Raw genomic sequence first — 21,836 nt, 5'->3', positions numbered from 1 at the left:
TCGAAATGTTCATTGTAAAACAACTCAGCTTTACCCACATACCCCAAAGAACTACCACTGGTTCGGGAGGTAGAGGCACATTTCGAAGTTTTTCTCTGTAGGCCTTGATGTGAGCAGGAGCCTTTAGAAACACTTTCTTTGTGGATGAAATCAGTTTATTTACATTCACAAATGGGGAACATACTTCTTCACTACTCAGAGGGCTTTTCCTGCTTTGGTCATTTAGGGAGCAGCATCTGAAATAAACACAAACATCCTTTCATCTGCAGAAGGTTCTGGAAATATTTTTCTAATATCCTCATTCACAAATCTGGCGATCATGGAATGATTTACTTTTTCAAATTCTTTGCAGGCCTCTAAATAGGAAGGTGAAGGTTCTTCTTTTAAAGCACCAACAATTAAATTTGCAACGTAACAGCCACAAGTGTCTGTAGTTTCCTCAACAGAAATCCAGATAATACTGACCTCGAGTTCATTGTGAATTTCTTCCAGAACATTTACATAATTGATTCGTCTGGTATATTTTGATTTAAGCAATATTTGCGCAAGAATGCTTCACATAGATGCCCATTAAACCGATTGTTTTGGTTATCTTTGGACTAACCCTTGCTACTGCAACTTGCTGTTGTCAGAGGTTATTGTCACGGTCCTTTTTTCTGCATTCCTGCAATATGAAGACTTGTCTTGGCATGCTGGTCTATTGGAAACTTTTTTTTGCTCTAAACATTTTTCTTACAAACTCGACAATATAAAACAATTCCATGGATTCTAGGATGGTCAGCTATCCACGAAACGATGTTCCTTTTTTTCGGATGGCACGGCACACAGCACGTTACACACTACACATCACAAACATGTTCAACTGCGTACAAGTAAATAGAAAGCTTAACTGAAACAATGGACATGTAATTAAAAGCTTGCACAGTTTAAATTAACTGTTGCTGACGCGTATGGTATGACAGTGAAGGGGATTAACCGGGGATGTGGGCACATGAGCATTGACTCTGTCTGCCTGTTCCTGTTCCTCTTCTGTAATGATTTTGCTATGCATTGGGCTCTTGGTTAGTGACTGCACACAGTTCTAGGTCACAGTCAATCTGTGAGATATCAAAACTAGATCGAGCAAGAGAGCGCCCGTTTAAATTTTTAAACTATTGTAAACTCAGAGTGAAAATATGCATCGTCACTAGTTTTTAGTTAAAATATGTAACAACCAGTGAAAAGGAGCCAAATATGCAAATGCGTATGCAACATGCAAATGCATATAATCCGGTCTCTAGGTATCAGAATAACACAGGCATGGCAATGTTGAAGTTGAGCGCTGTCTGACTGGGCTAGCACTTGGATGGGTACCATCTGGTCTGCCAAGTGCTGTTGGCAAGCAGGGTGCACTCAGCTCTTGTGAGGTAAATTGGGGAGCTACTTGACTGAGAATAGCGGCTCCAGTCTCGTAAACTGACACAGAGCCGGGAAAGCGATGTGATGAGCACATGCCCCTCCATTTCCACATCCAGTGATGCCTGTGGACTGAAGATGACACAGCGGCTGGTCAATATCGTTGAGTATTCATGGTGTGTTCAGGAGGAGTTTAGTTTTTTTAAATGCATAGGATAGGTGTAAAAAAGAAGGGAGAACCTATACTTCAATGAAAGAGAATGGAGATGTATTTAAGGACACTACTTCTGTAGAAATTTGATGGGAGTTAGGAGATGGCCTTCTGAGGAATGAGGTGTCATTAAGAGTTCTCTACAGAGGTGGAATACTCTTGGTTTTGAGTCTTACTCAAAAGTTGTAGTGCACATGAAATTGCCCAACTTGCAGTGGTAAAAATTTTTTTCAACAGGCAAACACGAAAGAGAAAGAAAACTTGCTAGTTTTCGAAATCAATCCTTCGGCACACGCATACATACGCAGTTGCACCCTACATAGTGCCAGCTTGACAGGTATACTAATCGTTCATCCAGACAACACTGTGTAGGAGCACAGGAGAGTTGTTTGTGTTGCTTGTGAATGTGCATGTGTGTATTTGTACTCTACCTCGAAAAAGAATTGTTTCTGAAAGCTAGCATGTTTTTGTCTGTGTGTGTCTGGTGATGAATCAATGCCTCTGGTATTCAGTCAGTAGTCTCCTTTACTTCTACTACTTTTACATTTTTCCAGAACTGACCTGTAGCAGTCTAATTCATAGTATAACATATTATAACATTAATGTATGTTTCATGGTTGGGTTTAACGGATTTCTTAGGGAAGGATAGCTTTAACTAGTACGAATATGTTAGCTTATTTTTTACCCTGACTAAACCAAGCAATTTAAGTTAAGAAAGGGGATTTAAGAATGGGCTACAGGTGTAAATGAATGAAAGCAATAAGCATTTAACTTATGGTTCAGATATTGTCATTTTTTGTATGTACAGAATTCAAAGTACAGGAAAATTCCATTTTTGGTACAGTGATATGTTAACCAATATCCACCTGTCTGATGAATACTTGCTAAAGTGGCAATATCTTTTGTTAGCTAATTAATTAAGAACCACAAACTGTTTGGAAGTTTGTTGTTGTTTGAGCACGTATACTGGCCCTGATGGATGCCACACGTCTTCAAGGTGAGACAACAATGGCAATTTGGTACGCTTTGCAGTACCTGTTGGCTTGGCAGTTATTTTGTTCTGTGATGTCCTGACCTGGAGGAGAGGGGCGCACCACTGAATAAAGAAGGTGCCTTGAAAATAGTGCTGATGTCATGGAGGACATTCGATGATTCATTCTGTCATATATTGGTGCAGAACTGTCAGTAGCACTAACACACTGAGTTTATGCAACATAAGATCAAATACATAAACATTCATTATAGATTTGATGTTGCCTTCTACCATCAACTGTAGCAGAAGCCGTAATATAACTGCTGTCGAAAGAAATACTTTATATTATTTAGCGAAAAGTGAGAATTGATTAAAGCTTCCAGATTCCAGTTCGAGAACATCTGCAGCAGTGGAGAGATCCATACTGAGAATACCTAGACAATTTGTCTGAACAGTATTTCAAGAAGCAGCAATTCAGAATTGGAGAGCCATGGAATTTGCAATCTGAACATATACACACTATTTCACGCATAGGGAACACTATACTTTACACTCTTTTTCACTTCACTTCACTTCACTTCAGGTTTTTGGTTTCTTTGGCAAGGGGATATTTTTAACATTTCCTTTCAAACACCAACTTTATCACGATTTTGAAAAGCATTAAATGTCAGTAAAAATTTACAACATCAATGCATGCCTGTCTTTTTTAAACATAATTTAAAAATAATAAGACACAATGTGAGTACTTTAAAAAAACAGGTCAATTACTGTTCTAGAATTGGGGGATTGGACAGTAACAATTAATGTAAGCCACATAAATAAAGACCTAGACTGTGTATGCAGATATTATCTACATCTACATCCTTTCTCTGCAAACCACTGTGAAGTGCATAGCAGAGGGTACATCCTATGGACCCAGTCATTAGGTTTCTTCCCATTTCATTCATGCATGGGGTGCAGGAAGAATGATTGTTTGAATGTCTGTGTGTGTGTTTCAATTATTCTAATCTTGTCCTTCTGAGCCCTATGTGAGTGATACCTAGGGGCTCATCATTTAAAACTCATTGCAGAACTTAGCTATATTCGTGATGATCTCCTAATTTTTATCTGTAGCACAATACAGATTGCTAACACAAAAGCACAGGAATAACCAAACTGAGTTCAAGTATGAATGCACAAAATGGAAATAAGTGTGGAAAATGTTAAGAACCACATCATTAAATCCCACTCATGTTCAGCCTGGAGCGATGAGGTACATGAAACAATAAAGACAGGGAAGAAACTTTATAAGGTACAACAAAGTCCCACATCATACTGTGAGTGTTTTTGACTGACAGACACCATAGCCTACAGGCTAATATGCTGTGAGAAAATGTATGTATGGAAATGGAAAAGGAAAAAACTGGCCAATATCAATAGGACATCTGGGAATGCAATACATTTAAAAGATATAATCCAACTGGGCTGGAATGCCTGCACAGAAGCAAAAAACAACAATATGATACTGCCGATAAGCCAATACATATTCTTTGTCCTCACTCTGTAAGACAATATCAATGGAAGAATACCTACAGTGTATTGCAGAAGAGCACTTTTGTAGGAAAGAAACATCCAAACTACAAGAAATGGTTCCCAACCTTTCTCTATGTGACCTGTCCCAGCTGAAAGACATTGTGGTGTAACAAGCTGTTCCACCTCTTCCTCGCAATCAGATGAAAGATGTTCATGTAAAAATGTTGTTTAGGTAATTAGCATGCGCACTTTGATTTTGGCTTGTGCAGAGACAATGCGAGAAGAGTGAGCAGAGGAAATCGGCAAGGTAAGATGCTGTCAAGAGTCTCTATCTCCTCTGGAAGTGGCACTTAACCATAGATATCATGGCTTGGTGGTCTTTTACAGGCTACAGAAAAGCACTTCTGCTGACAATGCAAACACTCAGAAACAGTTGAAAAATCTGTACAGAAATGTCATTCTCTTAGGTAATGTTGTGAAATTCACTTCAGATATGTTGTTCTGAGTTATAAGATATTTGTTAGCAAACACTGTAAATACTGAACACAAGAACAACCAAATATAGAAGAGTTATCTAAAAAGAAAAATGGTTCAAATGGCTCTGAGCACTATGGAACTTAACATCTGAGGTCATCAGTCCCCTAGAACTTAGAACTACTTAAATCTAACTAACCTAAGGACATCATACACATCCATACCCAAGGCAGGATTCGAACCTGCGACCGGAGTGGTTGTGCGGTTCCAGACTGAAGCGCCCAGAACCACTCGGCCACACCGGCCGGCCATCTAATGAGACATTTACATCATTTTGTAATCAGTTGGTGTAGAGGTGAACACTCTTACAGCCCTTGACCCTCTCCAAATGGAAATGAAGTCTCATAGCACAATTAGTGGCACTGCATCAAGAAAACATCAACAACATCACAATGGCAGATCGCTAGTGAAGTTATTTGTTCAGTTTCAACCCACAACAAGAGCCCTTTAACACTTCAACATGAAGTGTACACACAAACTTAACATAATAGTTTATGGTCCCAGTGCGCCCTCTGAGCAGTTTGGCAGTGTTTGTATTGTTTTATATCCTCTAAGTATATTCATTTTATGATTGACACCTTTCCAAGAGAACTCTCAGTTTAAGTGCAAGAGGTACAAAATGCTTTCACTAAACCTAAATCAAAAATGCTCTAGCGTACACCCATAGCAACTATCGCTTCCTCACCAGTAGCACTAAAGAATTACAATCTATCAGGCTGCCCTTGCAGGTACTGTTAGAAATTGTTGAGAATGTCAAGTAAAAGTTGACTGACATTACAGATGATATTGGACAGAGGTAGGAAATACGTTTTTAAGCTGTTTTGGCAGGTAATACAGGTTACTGGACTTTTGCTATTGTCTGCAATATCCTCAGTGAAGGAGAAGAAAATGCTTCAGCTAACATCTCTCCAGGAATACTTCATCTCCTAAAAATTTGGACCTTCAAAATCTTATAATCTGGAGGGATCATTTTTCTTTCTACAAAAACATTCTCTCTGATTGGTGCCCTTCTGTAACTGCAGAAAATATGGAGAAGTACCTGGTTGGCCACTGGCCTTCAAAATACGAAGTAAGATTGGGTTCTTTAATAATGTAAGTCAAGACAAACATTTTAGTAAACAGAAGTGACCAAAAATAAATCTCTTTTTAGTAGTGCAGGCAAATTAATTCAGGCCAAAGGGTTCTTCAGAAAGGAAACACACACATTCACACAAGCAAGTATACCTCATGTACACGACTTCTATCCAGAGTGCAACTGCATCGAACAGAAGCAGCAATCCACAGTAAGTGGGAAAGTGGGAGGGATAGCAGGGTACAGGTGAGGGGAGAGACGTGAGTGCTGCCTTGTGGAGCTAACAGGGACTAAATGGCGGCAGGAGAGAGCTGCCAGGTGCAGGGTCAGGAGGAAAGGGAGGTGGAAAAGGGAGCAGATAATGGGAAAAGATCAGTGAGGGTGTTGGCAGAGAGCAGTGCAGAATGAGGATGAGGGGACATGAGTTGGTAGGAGATGACAGGGAAGGGGATGGGTTGCGGGGAACTGTTGGGTGGAGTGTATGGGGACAGCAGGATACCATATGTTGAGGCCGGGCTAATTTTGGGAGTGGAGAATGTATTGTACGAATAATTCCTATCTTCACAGTTCAGAAAAGCTGATGGTTGAGGGGAGGATCCATATGGCCCGGGTTGTGAAGCAGCCACTGAAATCAAGCATTTTATGTCCATCTTCCCCATCCCTCCAAAAGTGGTGTTTCGTCATCCATCCTATGTCCACAACATCCTAGTCATTGCTATAACACACCCAATCCCACTCCCTTACCACAAGGTTCATAACTCTGTGGAAGACCCACGTCAAGACCTGCCCACCGAGCGAGGTGGCGCAGTGGTTAGCACACTGGACTTGCATTCGGGAGGACGATGGTTCAAACCCGTCTCAGGCCATCCTGATTTAGGTTTTCCATGATTTCCCTAAATCATTTCATGCAAATGCCTGGGTGGTTCCTTTGAAAGGGCATGCCCAGTTTCCTTCCCCATTCTTACCTAATTTGAGCTTGTGCTCCGTTTCTAATGACCTCTTGATGGGACGTTAAACACTAATCTCCTCTTCCAAGACCTGCCCAATCCAGTCACTCGGCAATTCCCATTCCAGTCCTGTCACAGACGTATCCTACCCCATCAGAAGCTGGGCCATCTATGAAAGCAGCCATATCATGTACCAGCTGTCCACCAGGATGAATGGCCATTGCCAGGAGCAAAGTGCATCACTTTGTGGCACAACATGCAGCTGAACATAAAATACTTGATTTCAATGGCTGCTTTACAACTTGGGCTATTTGGATCCTCCCCTCCACCACCAGCTTTTCTGAAGATGGGATTTATCCTTACGTAACATTCTCTGTTCCCAAAATCATCCTGGCCTAAACCTACACTAACCTACTGTCCCCATATCCTCCTCCCAACAGTTTCCATTCCTCTATCCTGTCACCTCTTCCCAATAAGGTATGCTTGATTGTGTGAATGTCTTTGTGTGTTTCCTTTCTGAAGAAGGCTTTGGCCAAAAGCTCAATATGTACCACTCTTTTTGTTGTGTCTGTCTGCAATTCAAAGTGTCGTCTTTATGGTGAATATCAACCTATCCTTTTCATAATATTGTTAATATTCCAACATGGACTTTCCTTTGTTTAACTGTGTTTTCTTGGTACTGTGAGAGAACAGTTAGCTTCAACACTGGATATGAGTGTTAATGACATCTAAAATATGGTGTTGTGTAAATCTTTGAACAAATGCCATCCCATATTAGTTAACCTTTCAGCTTCGGTGTGATCAAGATTGATGCTATTGAGGATGTTACTGTGAAATCCAGATAAGTGCAGTCACAATATTAACATTATATCGTAGGCTATGGTGTAATTCAGAAGCTGATTTCAGTTGAAATTATTTTTTATGTTAAATATTTAATTATATATTTTTTGATATTGCATATTTTCTTAAATATGTTTACTCATTTTCACTACATAAATAAGTATATATTTTGCATATTGAATCACATAAAAATCCACACCCCATTGATAAGACAGTAGTGCTCAATGTTATTTCTTCTGGTTTCATTAATCCTTTAGGCAACATGTGTAAACTGTTTCTGAATGCCAGATTTTACAAGATCCTCTGATCACTCGACCATGTTATAGAAGAAATGTTTCTGGTTAACCCACGATTTGCAATGAACGCTGAAGTCCAACTTTATTCAAGTTATGGACAGCAGGTTACAATTTAATTTCCAGTATTCTCTGCCAATTATTTTGGGATAAGGTAGATCTTTCGATTTAACAACTACAGCGTGATGGTCAGAAAAGCTGATGTGAATTAGTTATAATCTTGCACAGTTACTCCCAGTGTGATCTAGATTCCATCAGATCTTGATGCTGCTACTGATGAGACTTGTCTAGTGAGTATGCCTAATGCCAAGTTGCTCAAGTACATCTGTCATGTTCAGACTTCCAATTGTGTTTTGCAAGGTACCACAACAGAGTGTTATGCCTTTAGAATCAATCGCCCTTTAAATCAAAATAAAATCTCCTGTGATGATGATGTTGCCTGAACACAAGAACAACCAAATATAGAAGAGTTATCTAAAAAGAAAAATGGTTCAAATGGCTCTGAGCACTATGGGACTTAACTGCTGAAGTCATGAGTCCCCTAGAACGTAGAACTACTTAAACCTAACTAGCCTAAGGACATCACACACATCCATGCCCGAGGCAGGATTCGAACCTGTGACCAAAGCGGTTGCACGGTTCCAGACTGTAGCACCTAGAACCGCTCAGCCACTCCGGCCGGTTTTCCCTGTCTCATTTGGGACTTCATTGCTGAAAAGCTTTTCCTTTGCAAGCTCTGTTTTTGATCTGGAGGGAGCACAGAGGTTTAAAAAGGGTACCCCATCCAGAATGCTTTTTACAATGCATCCCACCAGCTCTTTTTCTGTATTATGCAATTTTAATCGATTCCTGGTTAAAATACAGTAACACCTTCCACCATAGCCAATGCTGTTATATATATTATATGCCTGAAAGAAATCTCTTTCTTCACAAATGACATATAGATATCATTTGTTCTAAGAAATTTCCCCAAAATGTTCATCTATTTCTTTAATTTCTAATCACAAACAACAGCCTTCCTGTGAAGTAGGAAGTTCCTCATTTTTCACAAAAGAGAGAGAGGGAGAATCACAATGCATAGACTCATTGAAGATATAATGAACTGCTTCCTCAATACATCCACTAAAATGGCTACTGCAGCTTAGCATCTTGAATGATCACAAAAATAGATACAAGGTTTATATCATCTTCAATACAGAGTATACTCGTCGTAATGATGTCACACCCAAGTATTTCAGCATGCAAGAAATGTGCTCCCAAAGCAACCGCCAGTCAGCCCAGTGTGGCCTGGCCGAGGCTGGCACAGCTAGGCCAAGCAGAGGAATTACTACTGCAGCCTGGCCATAATTCTTATACAGTTGTGCCATTGTTTTGTACATTTGTGACGCAATGTGACTGGCAAGGAGTTGTGAAGAGTATTTGATGTGGTTTTCATTTATATATGTTCAGATGTTAGTGTGACAGTTTTAGTTTTAGTTGGTGAGTGTTCTGAACTCTGGTTGTGTCAAATACAGGTAGAGATCGGGGCTGACAGCACCAGAAAGGATAGCGATCTCTATGACCATGTGTCAGTTCTTTTGCAGAAACATAGAACACAGCTACAGGCTGGCTGCCCTGTGAGAGATTGGTGAAGCTTGTTGCCCCCCCCCCCCCCCCCCCCCCCACACACACACACAGTAGTTCGCCTCCCTCCCTTCCCCAACCTCTGGTGGTAATAATTCAAATTTTTTTTACAGTTGCAGCTGACTGCCAGTTTGTAGTGTTCCATATTCTATTGCTTTCTGTTAACACGATGAGATGACGAAGTCATGTCCTTTCAGTGGAGGACATGGCCTGTTCAAATCCATTTATTTTGATCCAGGGATACTAGGACACGATAGGTTTGCATATGGGTTATTCCATGACAAGTGCTCTAGAGGTTCTCCCATGAGCAATATGGATTTTTATGAAATTATGTGTGAACATTATCAGATGTTTCCAACAAACATTCACAAAGTTTTATGCTCACTAATTTATTACTTTCCGAGATACAGTAATTCCTTTGACCCCACAGTGTAGATTTCAACAGTGTACCCTGAGTTTTTGGCAACTGTGTGACACATCTCCATCAATATTTTTTTGAAAGAAACAAAACTAGATCATCTTGTATAACATTTTATAACAACTTACCAACACAAGCACTTAGAATACAAAAATTTAATTTTCCTACTGCTTTCAAATACTTTACAAATAAAAGGCAAATTTAACAATTTTTGTGAGAATGACATAAAATGGTATTTTTAGCTCCCTTGTATGGAAAAGTTTTTTTACATGAAGTCTTTTACACTATTTTAATAGAAATATAATTTCTGAACAACGTAAAACTTGGATTTGATTTTGCAGTGTGAGCATGCAGCCCATAAAAACCAGCACTAAGTGGAGGCATAATGAAAATGTGCCTCTAACCTGCTGGAACTCAAATTAAATCTGACACCTTTTACTATGTTCATATTTATCAACAAAATTTGTAGATTGTGTCATAAAACTGATCCAAGTAGTTTAGGGATTAAGCACAATATGACTCCAGAAAAACTGGTCTGGAAAAAACAGGGAAATTTGTTTTTGAGATGTGCTGCATGCATTAAATCTTGCCCAGAAATAGAGAGAGAGGGGAATGACATTATATAAATAGAGCAATGCATCCAGATGGTGAAGCTGAATGAGAGCAGTCATTAGCTGTCAATTGTTATCTACGTGGCTTGGTCATGCTTCCCTTCAAATGGGTAACACTGCAACCCGACAGGCATGTGTCCCCTTCCATAAATCTATGGAAATGTGGTGGTTAGTTATGTCACAACACAGGACAAGATGTAGTGGTGAGTAAAGAAAGCATATCAAGTCTGTGCACACTGCAACTTTGGATCCTATGCTCAAGAGAGTGAGAGTTACTTGGCTAAAAGCCACACACGAAGCTGTGTCATTCAATATGGTACTACTGGTCATGTACAGCAACTACCATCAAGCTTTGCAAAGTGTATTCAATCCATCTTTTGCACACCACAGCTGCTTCAAGATCACTTGCGTGGCCACACACTCCTTCAGTCCCGTATTCCACAAGTGGTTACTTGATACCCACTCAATCTGAAGTGCTGAAACTTTTGCATCACCTAAATAACCTGTGAATGGATGATGAGTATGGACTTAGATTGAAGTGGGGCAGAAAATGAAAGTGTAAGCCTCATGGAAATGGGGGAGTGGGGGGAAAAAGAAAACATTACTGGGAAATAACATCAAAATTCTAATCAAAATACAGGCAATCTGTTCAAAAGCACACACTGAGGTGACAAAAGTCATGGGGTACCTCCTAATATTGTTTTGCCCAGTGTAGAGCAGCAACTCAATGTACCAAGGATTCAACAAACAGTTGGACGTCCCATGCAAAAATTCTGAGCCATCCTGCCTCTACCCATAACTGTGAAAGTATTGCCAGCACAGGATTTTATGCATGAAGTGACCTCTTAATTATGTCCCATAAATGTTTGATGGAATTCACGTAGGGCGACCTGTGTGGCCAGATCATTTCCTTGCGTTCTTCAAATCAATTGCAAACAATTATGACGTGGTGAGATGGTGAATTGTCATCCATAAAAATTCCATCACAGTTTAGCTGCAAATGGTCTTCCAGTAGCTGTACATAACCATTTCCAGTCAGTTATCAGTTCATTTAGAGCAGAGGACCCATTCCATTCCATGTAAACACAGCCCGCACCATTATGGAGCCAACACTAGCTTGCACAGTGTCTTGTTGACAACTTGGGTCCATGGTTTTATGGGGTCTGCACCACACTCACACTCAAATCCTTCCATCAGCTCTTACCAACTGAAGTCAGGACTCGTGTGACCAGGCTACAATTTCCGAGTTGTCTAGCGTCCAACTGATGTGGTCACAAGCCCAGGAGGGGTGCTGCAATTGGTGTACTGTTAGTGAAGGCACTCGCATTGGTTGTCAGCTGCCACAGCCCATTAACATCAAATTTCGCCACACTATCCTACTGGATACATTAGTCATTTGTCCCACTTTGATTTCTGTGGTTGCAGTGTTGCTTGTCTGTTAGCACTGACAATTCTATGCAAATGCCACTGCTCCTGGTTGTTAAGTGAAGACTGTTGGCCACTGCAATGTCCGTAATGAGAGGAAATGCTTGAAATTTGGTATTCTCGGCACACTCTTGACACTACGGATATCTGAATATTGAATGCCCTAACAATTTCCAAAATGGAATGTCCCACGCACCTAGCTCCAACTATCACTCTGCATGCAAAGTCTGTTAATTCCTCTTGTGTGGCCACAATCACATTGGAAAGCTTTTCACATGAATCACCTGAATACAAATGACAGCTTTGCTACTGCACAGCCATTTTATACCTTTTTCACATGATATTACCACCATCTGCATATGTGCATATCGCTATCTCAGGACTTTTGTCACCTCTGTGTAGATCTTTGCACACCTTAGAATGTTACTGATGTACAAATCTCATTTAAAGTCCTCTTTCAACGTGTTCCACTAATACAGTAAATGATGTGGTTTTACATAACCCAGTATTTGTTAAAATAAAGGGGGTCCTATTTATTTTGACCACCGAAAATAACTTTTTGTTCAGAAGCAAAATAAAAAAGTATCAAGCAAATGATGTTTAACTACCAGGAGCACTTTAACCAGCATAACTTCCTTTCTTGTAAATTTATTTGCTACGAGGATATGAATGGCAGAGCGTCGTTTTTAAATAGTGTCCTGTATTTTCTATTTGGTAACCCACATCCTCTCATTAAGACCTGCTCAAAAACATATCACACTGTACCATTCATATAAAGATGACATAATTAAGAACATAAAACAAAACTGACTTTGACTCTACTGTACTTTCACATAGTGCAGGCACACAGTGCTGGAGTTGACCTTAAAACAAATGGAAAGACAAGGAATATTCACACCGGTCATTCTGTCAGCCATCTTTAATTGAAGGGTTGTGTGAGTACACAAATAGGGAGGGGCATCTACTACACTTTTTGATATGCTGAAGATATTGAGAATCTATTTTCACTTTGACAATTAGTCACTATGGCCTTATAAACACTGTCCAAGCTTATTAACCATTGAAATATATGTATCAAATTAATTTTTTCAAACAAAATGAACTGTTTTACTGATATGCTGCTCGTTATGCATTCTTTGTAAGCCTGTTCACATACACTACTAAACGAATTAAACAGTCACCTGTCCCAATTACAGGTTGCCTATCTAATGGCTTCCAGGGGCAACAGACCAGTCTGTATATGTGCGTGTGTGTGTGTGTGTGTGTGTGTGTGTGTGTGTGCTCGAGAGTATACCTGTCCCTTTTTCCCCCTAAGGTAAGTCTTTCCACTCCCGGGATTGGAATGACTCCTTATCCTCTTACTTAAAACCCACATCCTTTCGTCTTTCCCTCTCCTTCACTCTTTCCTGATGAAGCAACCGTGGGTTGCGAAAGCTTGAATTTTGTGTGTGTGTGTGTGTGTGTGTGTGTGTGTGTGTGTGTTTGTCAGTGTCTCTATCAACATACCAACGCTTTCGTTTGGTAAGTTACATCATCTTTGTTTTTAGATATATTTTTCCCACGTGGAATGTTTCCCTCTATTATATTCATATCATTACGTTATATTTACACAGACTTGTGTAGTTCGGAGGAGGGGTACTACGTACGAATAGGACATAGGCATTAATTTACATCATCCTGGATATTTTTAAAATAATTTTGAACTAGCATCTCGATATTTGGTGTGAAATTACTGGTCATTAGGCCCACTGCACCAGTCAGATGAACATTAGTAAGACTATTCCTAAGCTTCAAATTTGTCAGTTTCGTTATGGAGAAAACAATTTCGTACAAGTGTGTTGTTCCAAAAAAACTATACATACAAGCAGCTATTTTAAATAAGAATGGAAACTGTTCACGTGGAAAATATTTGTAGAAGCTTTCCAAGGTTTCTGCATTGTGAAACTACTTCTTCAGCACATGATTGCATTGAAAGTCAATGAGTTCCAACTGAATTTCAGAAGGCACTTTTTCAACGTTAACTGCAAAAGGAGTCGCAAAAAGGTTGACATTGCGTTCCAGTCAATTTAAGTCCCAAATCTACTATCAAAAATGCCTTCGAGAGACTATAGCACTGTTACAAACCCATCAAAATGTTCTTTGAGCCTCTTTTGTTCCAATTTTTTTTTCACCAACAACTAGTGCAACACTCACTAAGTGTACATACGACATTTCTGACAGCTGTTTTGTCCACAAAAGCAGTTTTCTCTTGAATGCCAAAATAGTGTCAAACACTTCGCTAATTACCTATTTCTACCTTGCAAAGCTACATTCAAGCTATTTAGATGCTTGGTTACATCAGTTAAAAACGCATGGTCTAAAATACACTGTGGGTCGTCCAATTCTTTCATCGGTTTTCCTTTCACATGCATGAATAGCGCTATATCTTTAGATAAATTAAAAAATCGTTATAAAATAACACCTCAACTCACCCAGCGTACTTCACAAAAATATGCCCATTGCCGTATTCACACTCGAAATCTTCCAGGAATGATTTGAATTGACTGTGTCCCAAACCGTGAGATCTGAGAATGTTAACTGTTTTTATAACCATGTCCATGATGTCAACTAGTTTGGCACATTTTGCTAGCAAATTAACACGATGAAGAATGCTACGTATTGCTAGTAGTTCCTGCTGGACACCGACGACTTTCAGCTTTTTTCGATCACAGCAACGACACCAGACTTATGACCAATTGTTGCAGGGATCCAATCTGTTGCAATCGATGAAAGTTTTTCCCAGCATAGCTCGTATTTCTCTTTTATATGTTCTACGCACAATAATACAAGGTGTCCACAATGAGACTCCAACATTTTAATATCCTATATCTTTCTCATTTCAGATGGTGGACCTGTGAATCCTGAAGGGGCAGACAGAGCAACTCAACAAGTTTGCGGTGTGCAAATTTGATACGCCAAGTGGCCGTAGTGGAGCATCGATCAATTGTTTTAGCAAAATGGAGGATATGAAGGAGCGTGCACAAGTGGTCTGGTGGTATAAAGAGACAAAATCGGCAAGCCAAGTGCAAAGAAACTTTCATCGAGTTTACAAAAAAGCATGGTGTGATCAGTTTTTGGCTACTGGGAGTGTTGCGAAAGGGCATGGTGGTGGTAAGCCTGGGATCAGCGAACATCATGTGGAACAAGTGCAGTGGTCACTCGAACGAAGTCCACGGAAGTCAGTGCAACAGGCAGCACAAGAACTTCGTGTGAAACGTTCAGCAGTGCACAAAGTGCTTCATCAGCGATTACATTTGTAAGCATATAAAGTGCAGGTTGTGCAAGAAATCAAGCCTGATGATCGACCAAAGCGAGAAGAATTTGCATGAGTCATGTTATATCGCATTGCCGTGGACGAGACATTTTTATCATGCGTGATGTTTACTGACGAGGCAACCTTTCACGTGTCAGAGGCTGTGAATCGTCACAATGTGTGCATCTGCGGGTCCGAAAATCCACATGCACCTAGGGAACACATGCGTGACAGTCCGAAAATTAATGTGTATGTGGTTTGATGATAAATCGCATTGTTGGGCCGTTTTTTATTTCAGGAGCCGACTGTGGATGGAGCCATCTACCTGGACAAGTTGGAACAATTTGCCATGCCACACCACCCCATTGGAGCCTTGATGTCTGAAAATTTTTAAATGACACATTCCCGCAACGATGGATTGGCTGTGGAGGTCCAATTCCTTGGCCGCCACGTTCGCCCGACATAACCCCCCTCGATTTTTTCTTGTGGGGTTATGTGAAAGACCGGGTATATGATACACCAGTAAAGGACCTGCAAGAATTGAAACAGCGCATAAGAATTGTCATCAACTCTGTCACAGAACAGATGCTCTGGAACACATGGCACGAAATCGATTATAGACTTTATATTCTTTGCACTACCCGTGGCGCCCATGTTCAAGTGTACTTAACCATCCATATGTGTATGAAAACTTTATGAGCTGCTATACAATTTCCCTGTATTTGTAAGTCAATAAATTGTGTTTCCTCTCAGATTTAATGAGTTCAAATGTTGGAGTCTCATTGTGGACAGCCTGTATATTGTCGGCTGTTGTTGTGTAATGCATTGGCACTAAATCGAGGAGTTCCTCAATCACATTAAACTGAGCATTAACTCCTTGCAAAAAGACTGCAGTTTGAGCAACATCACATCCATCAGTGCTTTCGTCCAATGCTAATGAAAAGAAAATCAAATCTTTGATCCTGTTTCTCAACTGAGCTTCTACATTGTTTGCCATTTCTTCAATGCGCCTGCAAACCGTTCTCCGTGAAAGAGGAACGGTTTCAAATACAGGAAGACATGCTGGTCACAAAATTGTTGTGGCACCAACAAAACATTCTTTCACAAATTCAAGATCACTGAAGAGTCGTGCTGTTTTAGCTATTTTAAGAGCTACATGGTAGCTTACTGTCTTCGCTGCATCGTTGTGGATGATGTTTTTGTCCTGTAAATACGTACAGGAGAAGGTAAAGGTGCCGGAAAATGCACATAACATATTATTAATAACAGTAATAATGTGAATCAATGTCATAATTATCTACATGTATCCGTACATCTTTCTCCTTCTTCTGCTTGAGTTCGATAAGTTTGGCTGTTCGTTCTTCATTATTGAAACCGACTATATCATTCTTGTGAAGCAATTGGTAATGTTGCTTCACATTGTACTACTTACGTGAAGACAATGTTGCATTGCAAATCAAACACTGAGTTTGGGTTAAAGGAACTTTCGTTTCAATTATTTTAACTTCTCCTCAGCCATTTTCCACCCACTAGTTCTGTTTTATCACAAACACCGAACGCAATGTCTATACAGACAATAGAAACGACGAGAAGTAAATGGACCAAGTGGCTCGGCATGATGCAGTGATGTGCGTGGCTAGGCATGTAGATGGTGTTGATACTGCTGGCTGGCAGAGAGGGGGAGAGCCGCGCGTAGGCCTTGGGGGCATTTGCGAGCACCCGCACTTGTGAAACGGTATTTGCCCAGCCCTGATGTATAATCTAGTATTAAAGGTTTACCATAACAACTCAACTATTAAAGTTAGAAACAAATTATAGGTATGTCTTGAGGCAGCATAATTCACAGTGCACAAATTACCCACACTATATTCATCCTGTATTTGAGAAGGAGAGCACTTAGTGACTTCCAACTATCTTTAAACGTAATTTCAAAAGTCCGATTCTTTAAGGATCCGGTATTTGGGGAGGACGGGGGACGGTAGTTACTGGTTGTCACCTAATTCTTCGTTAATGAGGATCATTGTAGACCACAGCCTAAAAAATTGTACCACTGTCGTGATGAATCACAATGTCCACCTGACAGAAGGCTTCCGCCAGCTGCCTGACTCTTTCACTTACAAGTTCTGCCATAGTGATCCCACCCCAGTGACCCCAGCCCAAACATAATCTCTACTGAAACCCTTAGGCCCTTCCCAGAATCCCTCCCCCAATTCCATATCCCTCCTCACTCCAACAACAACCCCATACATCCACCATCTACATGCTCTCCACAACCATAAACCCAATAATGGTGGATGCCCCATTGTAGCTGCTTATTGTGCTCCAGCCCACTGCCTAAAACCTAGCCTCACACTTCCTTCACCAACTCCCTGGACCCCTTCACATCACTGCTGATGTCACTCCCCTATACAACTACATTCATCATGCCCACTGCCTTACCACTATCAAACACTACACCTCCTAATGTCCTCCAGACTCTAAAGCCACTTCATAATCCTCATATACTTTTCAACTATATCCTCACACACAACTACTTCTCCTTTGAGGGGAAGGTATATAAAAAAATCCGTGGCACCCTCTAAGTCAACCTTTTCATGGACCATCTAGAGGAAACCTTCGAAGTCTCTCAAAATCCCAAACCCCTCATCTGATTTGGGTTCATTAATGACATCTTCATGATCCGGACTGAGAGCCGAAACACCCATCCTCATTCCTTTCAATGTCAACACCACCTCTCCCATCCATTTCACCTGTTGTCCACCACCTGACATGCAACATATCTGGACACTGATGCCCATGTCTCAGGTGGCTCCATCCACTTCTCTATCCGTATCAAACCCACCAACCATCAACATTACCTGCATTTTGACACCTGTCGTCCCTTCCACAGCAAAAAATCACTTTCATACAACCTGGCTGTCCTTACTGCATGTCTGCAGTGATACAAACCCCTTGCACAATATGCTGAAGGACTCATGAGCAACTCCACAGATGGTCACTACCCTTCAACCGTACTTCACAAATAGATTTCCTGTGCCATGCCCCACACATTGTAATCCCTCCATCACCCACAAGAATAAGTAACAAAGTAGTAGCGCACTCCCCTGCCAAATTATCATGCCCGGAAATGAAGGATATCCTACCAAAGATTCTTTCCACCACCCCTGGTTAAATGGTATTCTGTTGCACAACTGACCTACACAACATTTTGGTCCCCCCTCCCAAGCCACTCCCACTCCCAACCCCTTGCTACAGGGGCCATATACCTGTGGAAGACCTAGGTGCAAGATCTGCCCACTCCACCCTGCCAGCACTGCCTATTCTAGTCCTTTCACAAACTTACCCTGTCCCATCAGAGGCAGGGTGTCTGTGATAGCAGCCAAGTCATATACCAAATCTGCTGCAATTACTGCACAGCATAATGACAACCAACCAACTGTCCACCATAATCAATGGGTACTGTCAAACTGTGGGCCAGAACAAAGTTGATCACCTAGTGGCACAAAAAGCACATGTTCAATTGCTGCTTCACAACCCGAGCCATCTGGATCCTTTTTTTCCAGCACTAGCGCTTCTTAACTATGTAGATTGGAGTTATTCTTGCGACATATCCTTCCCTTCTGTCTTCAGTCTCTGCTAACCCTGCTGTCCCCAAACATTCCATCCAATAGTTTCCCCCTCTTCCATCCTGTAACTTTTTTTCTTTTTTTTGTGTTTCTCTGTCGATGACAGGACTTCTGCTTTTCATTCAGTGGTCTTCTTTAGTCCTAAGGTATTTTACATTCTGTAGGCCTAAAATCATCTACAAACTGACTTACTGATAGCACTAGAGCACTAAATGTTTTGCAAACAGCATAAATTAAATAAACTTCTTATGTCCCAGTATGGCTGAGCTATGGAGACCTTCATTCCACAATAGTTCATTGATCCACTGACCAGTTCTATTTCTTGTGCTTAAAAAGTGGTTGCAGTGTAAGCCAGTAATGATCCTTCAAGCCATGTTGACAAACTGAATAGTGTACAAAAGCTGAGACTGGAAACAGAGATGCCCTGTCAAGCTGGGCTGAGAATGTAGATTCATTCTTACCTCAGTCAGGCAATTGGCAGTGATTTCCCATGGACAAAAGACGGTTTAGAAACAAATTAGAAACAAGGCCAAACTATACAATTCTTGAGAGTGATGAAAAAACCTTTTTCAATTACCCTTACAGCACATCCTTGGATTCTGCAAACCACCCAGTTTCAACCTTCACTAGTCCTTGTCTCTCAATTTCCTCCACTCCTGCCTTTATGACCCCAGTTCAACTCCTCAAACTACACTCACACTTTCTACATGCAGTCTCCCTCTCTCTTGTTACCTCCCAGTCCACTCCTCCACTTCATTGAGTACCACACACAAATCTAGTGCTTGCACAAGAGCAAGACCTCTGGTGCCACATTCCTATCTTACTCCCTTGCTGCATCTCCCTCCTGATTGTCACGCACCCCTCCTCCTTCCACCTTACCCACTCCACCAAACAGAAACTCTCACTCCTTTTTGTATAACATCTATTACTTTCCTGTATCATATTAATATCACCGAAGCTATAATATTTGGAGAAGAAATCAAAAACGTGTTCCTCAAAAACTACAGAAATTATCAATGCATAAGTGTCCTACTCTGCATTATACAGACCAGAGACTGCCAAACCATCAATCGTGAGATACTTCTGGGTTGCAGGAAAATTTTCGGTAGATCGCAATAACACTCAGGCTGGCTAGTGGATTGCTTCACTGAGTTCCGATTTCAGTCACAAGAATTGCTTGTTTCTTTTGCACAACTGTCAATGTTGACTACATTGTCACCCTCACAGTTGATTGTACACACAATGAGGTTGTGTCCATTAGGTCTTTTGTTAGTATATCAGATATCTGCCAATGTGGGAAGTTTGATCTACACATTGACACGAAGGTAAGTTTGTTATAATGATGGTATGTTCATGCAAAAGACTTATCACTTTTATTCAAAATGGGAAACTACTACTTTACCCAAGTACAGGGCAAATGGACCTGTTTACTGTGCTATGCAAGTGTATCACTTGAGAAGAATGGGAATTTCTTATGTGTCTTCAAAACCATTCACCCAGGGATTGAAAAGGATTTCCCACTGGATTCTGCTCCAAGGAAAGAAAAGGTATGGCAGCTAAAATTCGAACTTAATGCTCAGCATACAACTTCTTTAAACCATTAGAAAAGAATAAGGCAGCAACTGACGCATCATTCTGAATTCCAAGAAATTATTTCACAGAATAAGAAACCATATGATGACAGTGAATTAATCAAAACTACAGATTCATTACATGATAGCTGCAAAAATAAAACTGAGATAATGTTTACTATTACATCTGTACAGTTTTCTGCAAGTACAATGTGTGATCAAAAAGTAACTAGAATTATTCAACAGGCTTTATACATCTGTTTTTTTTTTTTTTTTCCATCCTACCTTGTTGGTACACATGTTACTGACGCATGTTTGCATTTTCAGGTGTGCTGAATATTTAATTTATTGTTGACAGCTGATAAGGTTAGACATGTTTTTAAGTACTCAGTGAATTTTTACTCTAAAAAAAGATGTATCAAAGATTTTGCATTAAATTTTGGTTGAAAAATGGAATAAAGTGCACCACTGCATATGAAAAGTTGACAGTGGCTTTTGGTGAATCTACTATGAGTACGACAAGTGTTTACAAGTGGTATAAATGTTTCAAAGAGGGTCATGAAGACGCTGAAGATGATGACTGCTCTGGGTGTCCTAGCACATCAATTACTGATGACAATGTGGAAGAAGTAAAGAAAATGGTTCTGGGATTGCTGCTGATGTCAGCATATCCTTTGGCCCATGCCAAGCTTTTTTTTTAAGGGGGGGGGGGGGGGGGGGCATGAAATGTGTAGCATCAAAGTCGGTTCTGAAATTGTTGAATTTCAATCAAAAACGATGATGCACCAAGGAATTGCTGAATGAAGTCAAAATGATCCAGAAGTTCTGTTGTTACTTCACAACTTAAAATGCACCGACTCATATTTAAGATAAGGAGTTTGATAGCTCCAAGTAGGATTTGAAAGTGGAACGGTAGCCCAGAAGCTTCGTAAGTTTGGTGACCACTGGTGAATTTACATCAAAAATCTTCTGAAATGCAATGATGGAATTAAACTCCATTTGCACTGGCTTTACTCTACAAAATTTAAACATTCCAGTTAAAAATATACACTTCCAATTACATTACTATGGTTCAGGTTGCTGCGACTGCTGTGGGATTTGAAAGGTCTTAAAGTTTACTACATTGTATAACTGAGGGAAAGCTTAAAAACAATGACTTGTAAAATAATAACAGTGAAAAATATTTGTTCAATAAAATATATCAAAGAATATTTAAGAACATGTACTTACTTTCTGAGAAAAGACTCCCCAAGTTTTGAAAGCCTAACAGTTGTCATTGGAAACCCAACATGTTTCATTCCATGACGCATGAAGGAACTTCCATCCTCAACAAGATATCCTTCCTGGATGAGTGTTCGGCCTTGTGAAAACAGAAACTTTTATTCATTACTTAAAAACTATGCTAAAATTGAGGGACAGTGTTTGATCTAGTTGGCAACAGTGATATTTACAAATCATTTTGGAGAGTGTACAAAATGTATCTGCTGTAAACA

The 21,836-nt window shown here is 40.3% G+C and overlaps 1 protein-coding gene across 2 annotated transcripts in view; it reads right to left on the bottom strand.

The window, feature by feature from the left end:
* The window catches only part of LOC126473225 (Werner syndrome ATP-dependent helicase-like), a 226,536-nt gene that overhangs the window by 63,788 nt on the left and 140,912 nt on the right, over positions 1-21,836 (bottom strand). For both annotated transcript variants that reach the window (XM_050100136.1, XM_050100137.1), the window contains one exon: positions 21,574-21,703. In XM_050100136.1, coding sequence (XP_049956093.1) covers positions 21,574-21,703 — 130 coding nt within the window. The remainder of the gene's footprint in view (positions 1-21,573; positions 21,704-21,836) is intronic.

The sequence above is a fragment of the Schistocerca serialis genome, chromosome 4, assembly GCF_023864345.2.
Source record: "Schistocerca serialis cubense isolate TAMUIC-IGC-003099 chromosome 4, iqSchSeri2.2, whole genome shotgun sequence".
Classification (NCBI taxonomy): domain Eukaryota; kingdom Metazoa; phylum Arthropoda; class Insecta; order Orthoptera; family Acrididae; genus Schistocerca; species Schistocerca serialis.
The sequence above is the reverse complement of the archived record's forward strand: the minus strand, read 5'-3'. Positions and strand labels throughout refer to the sequence as shown.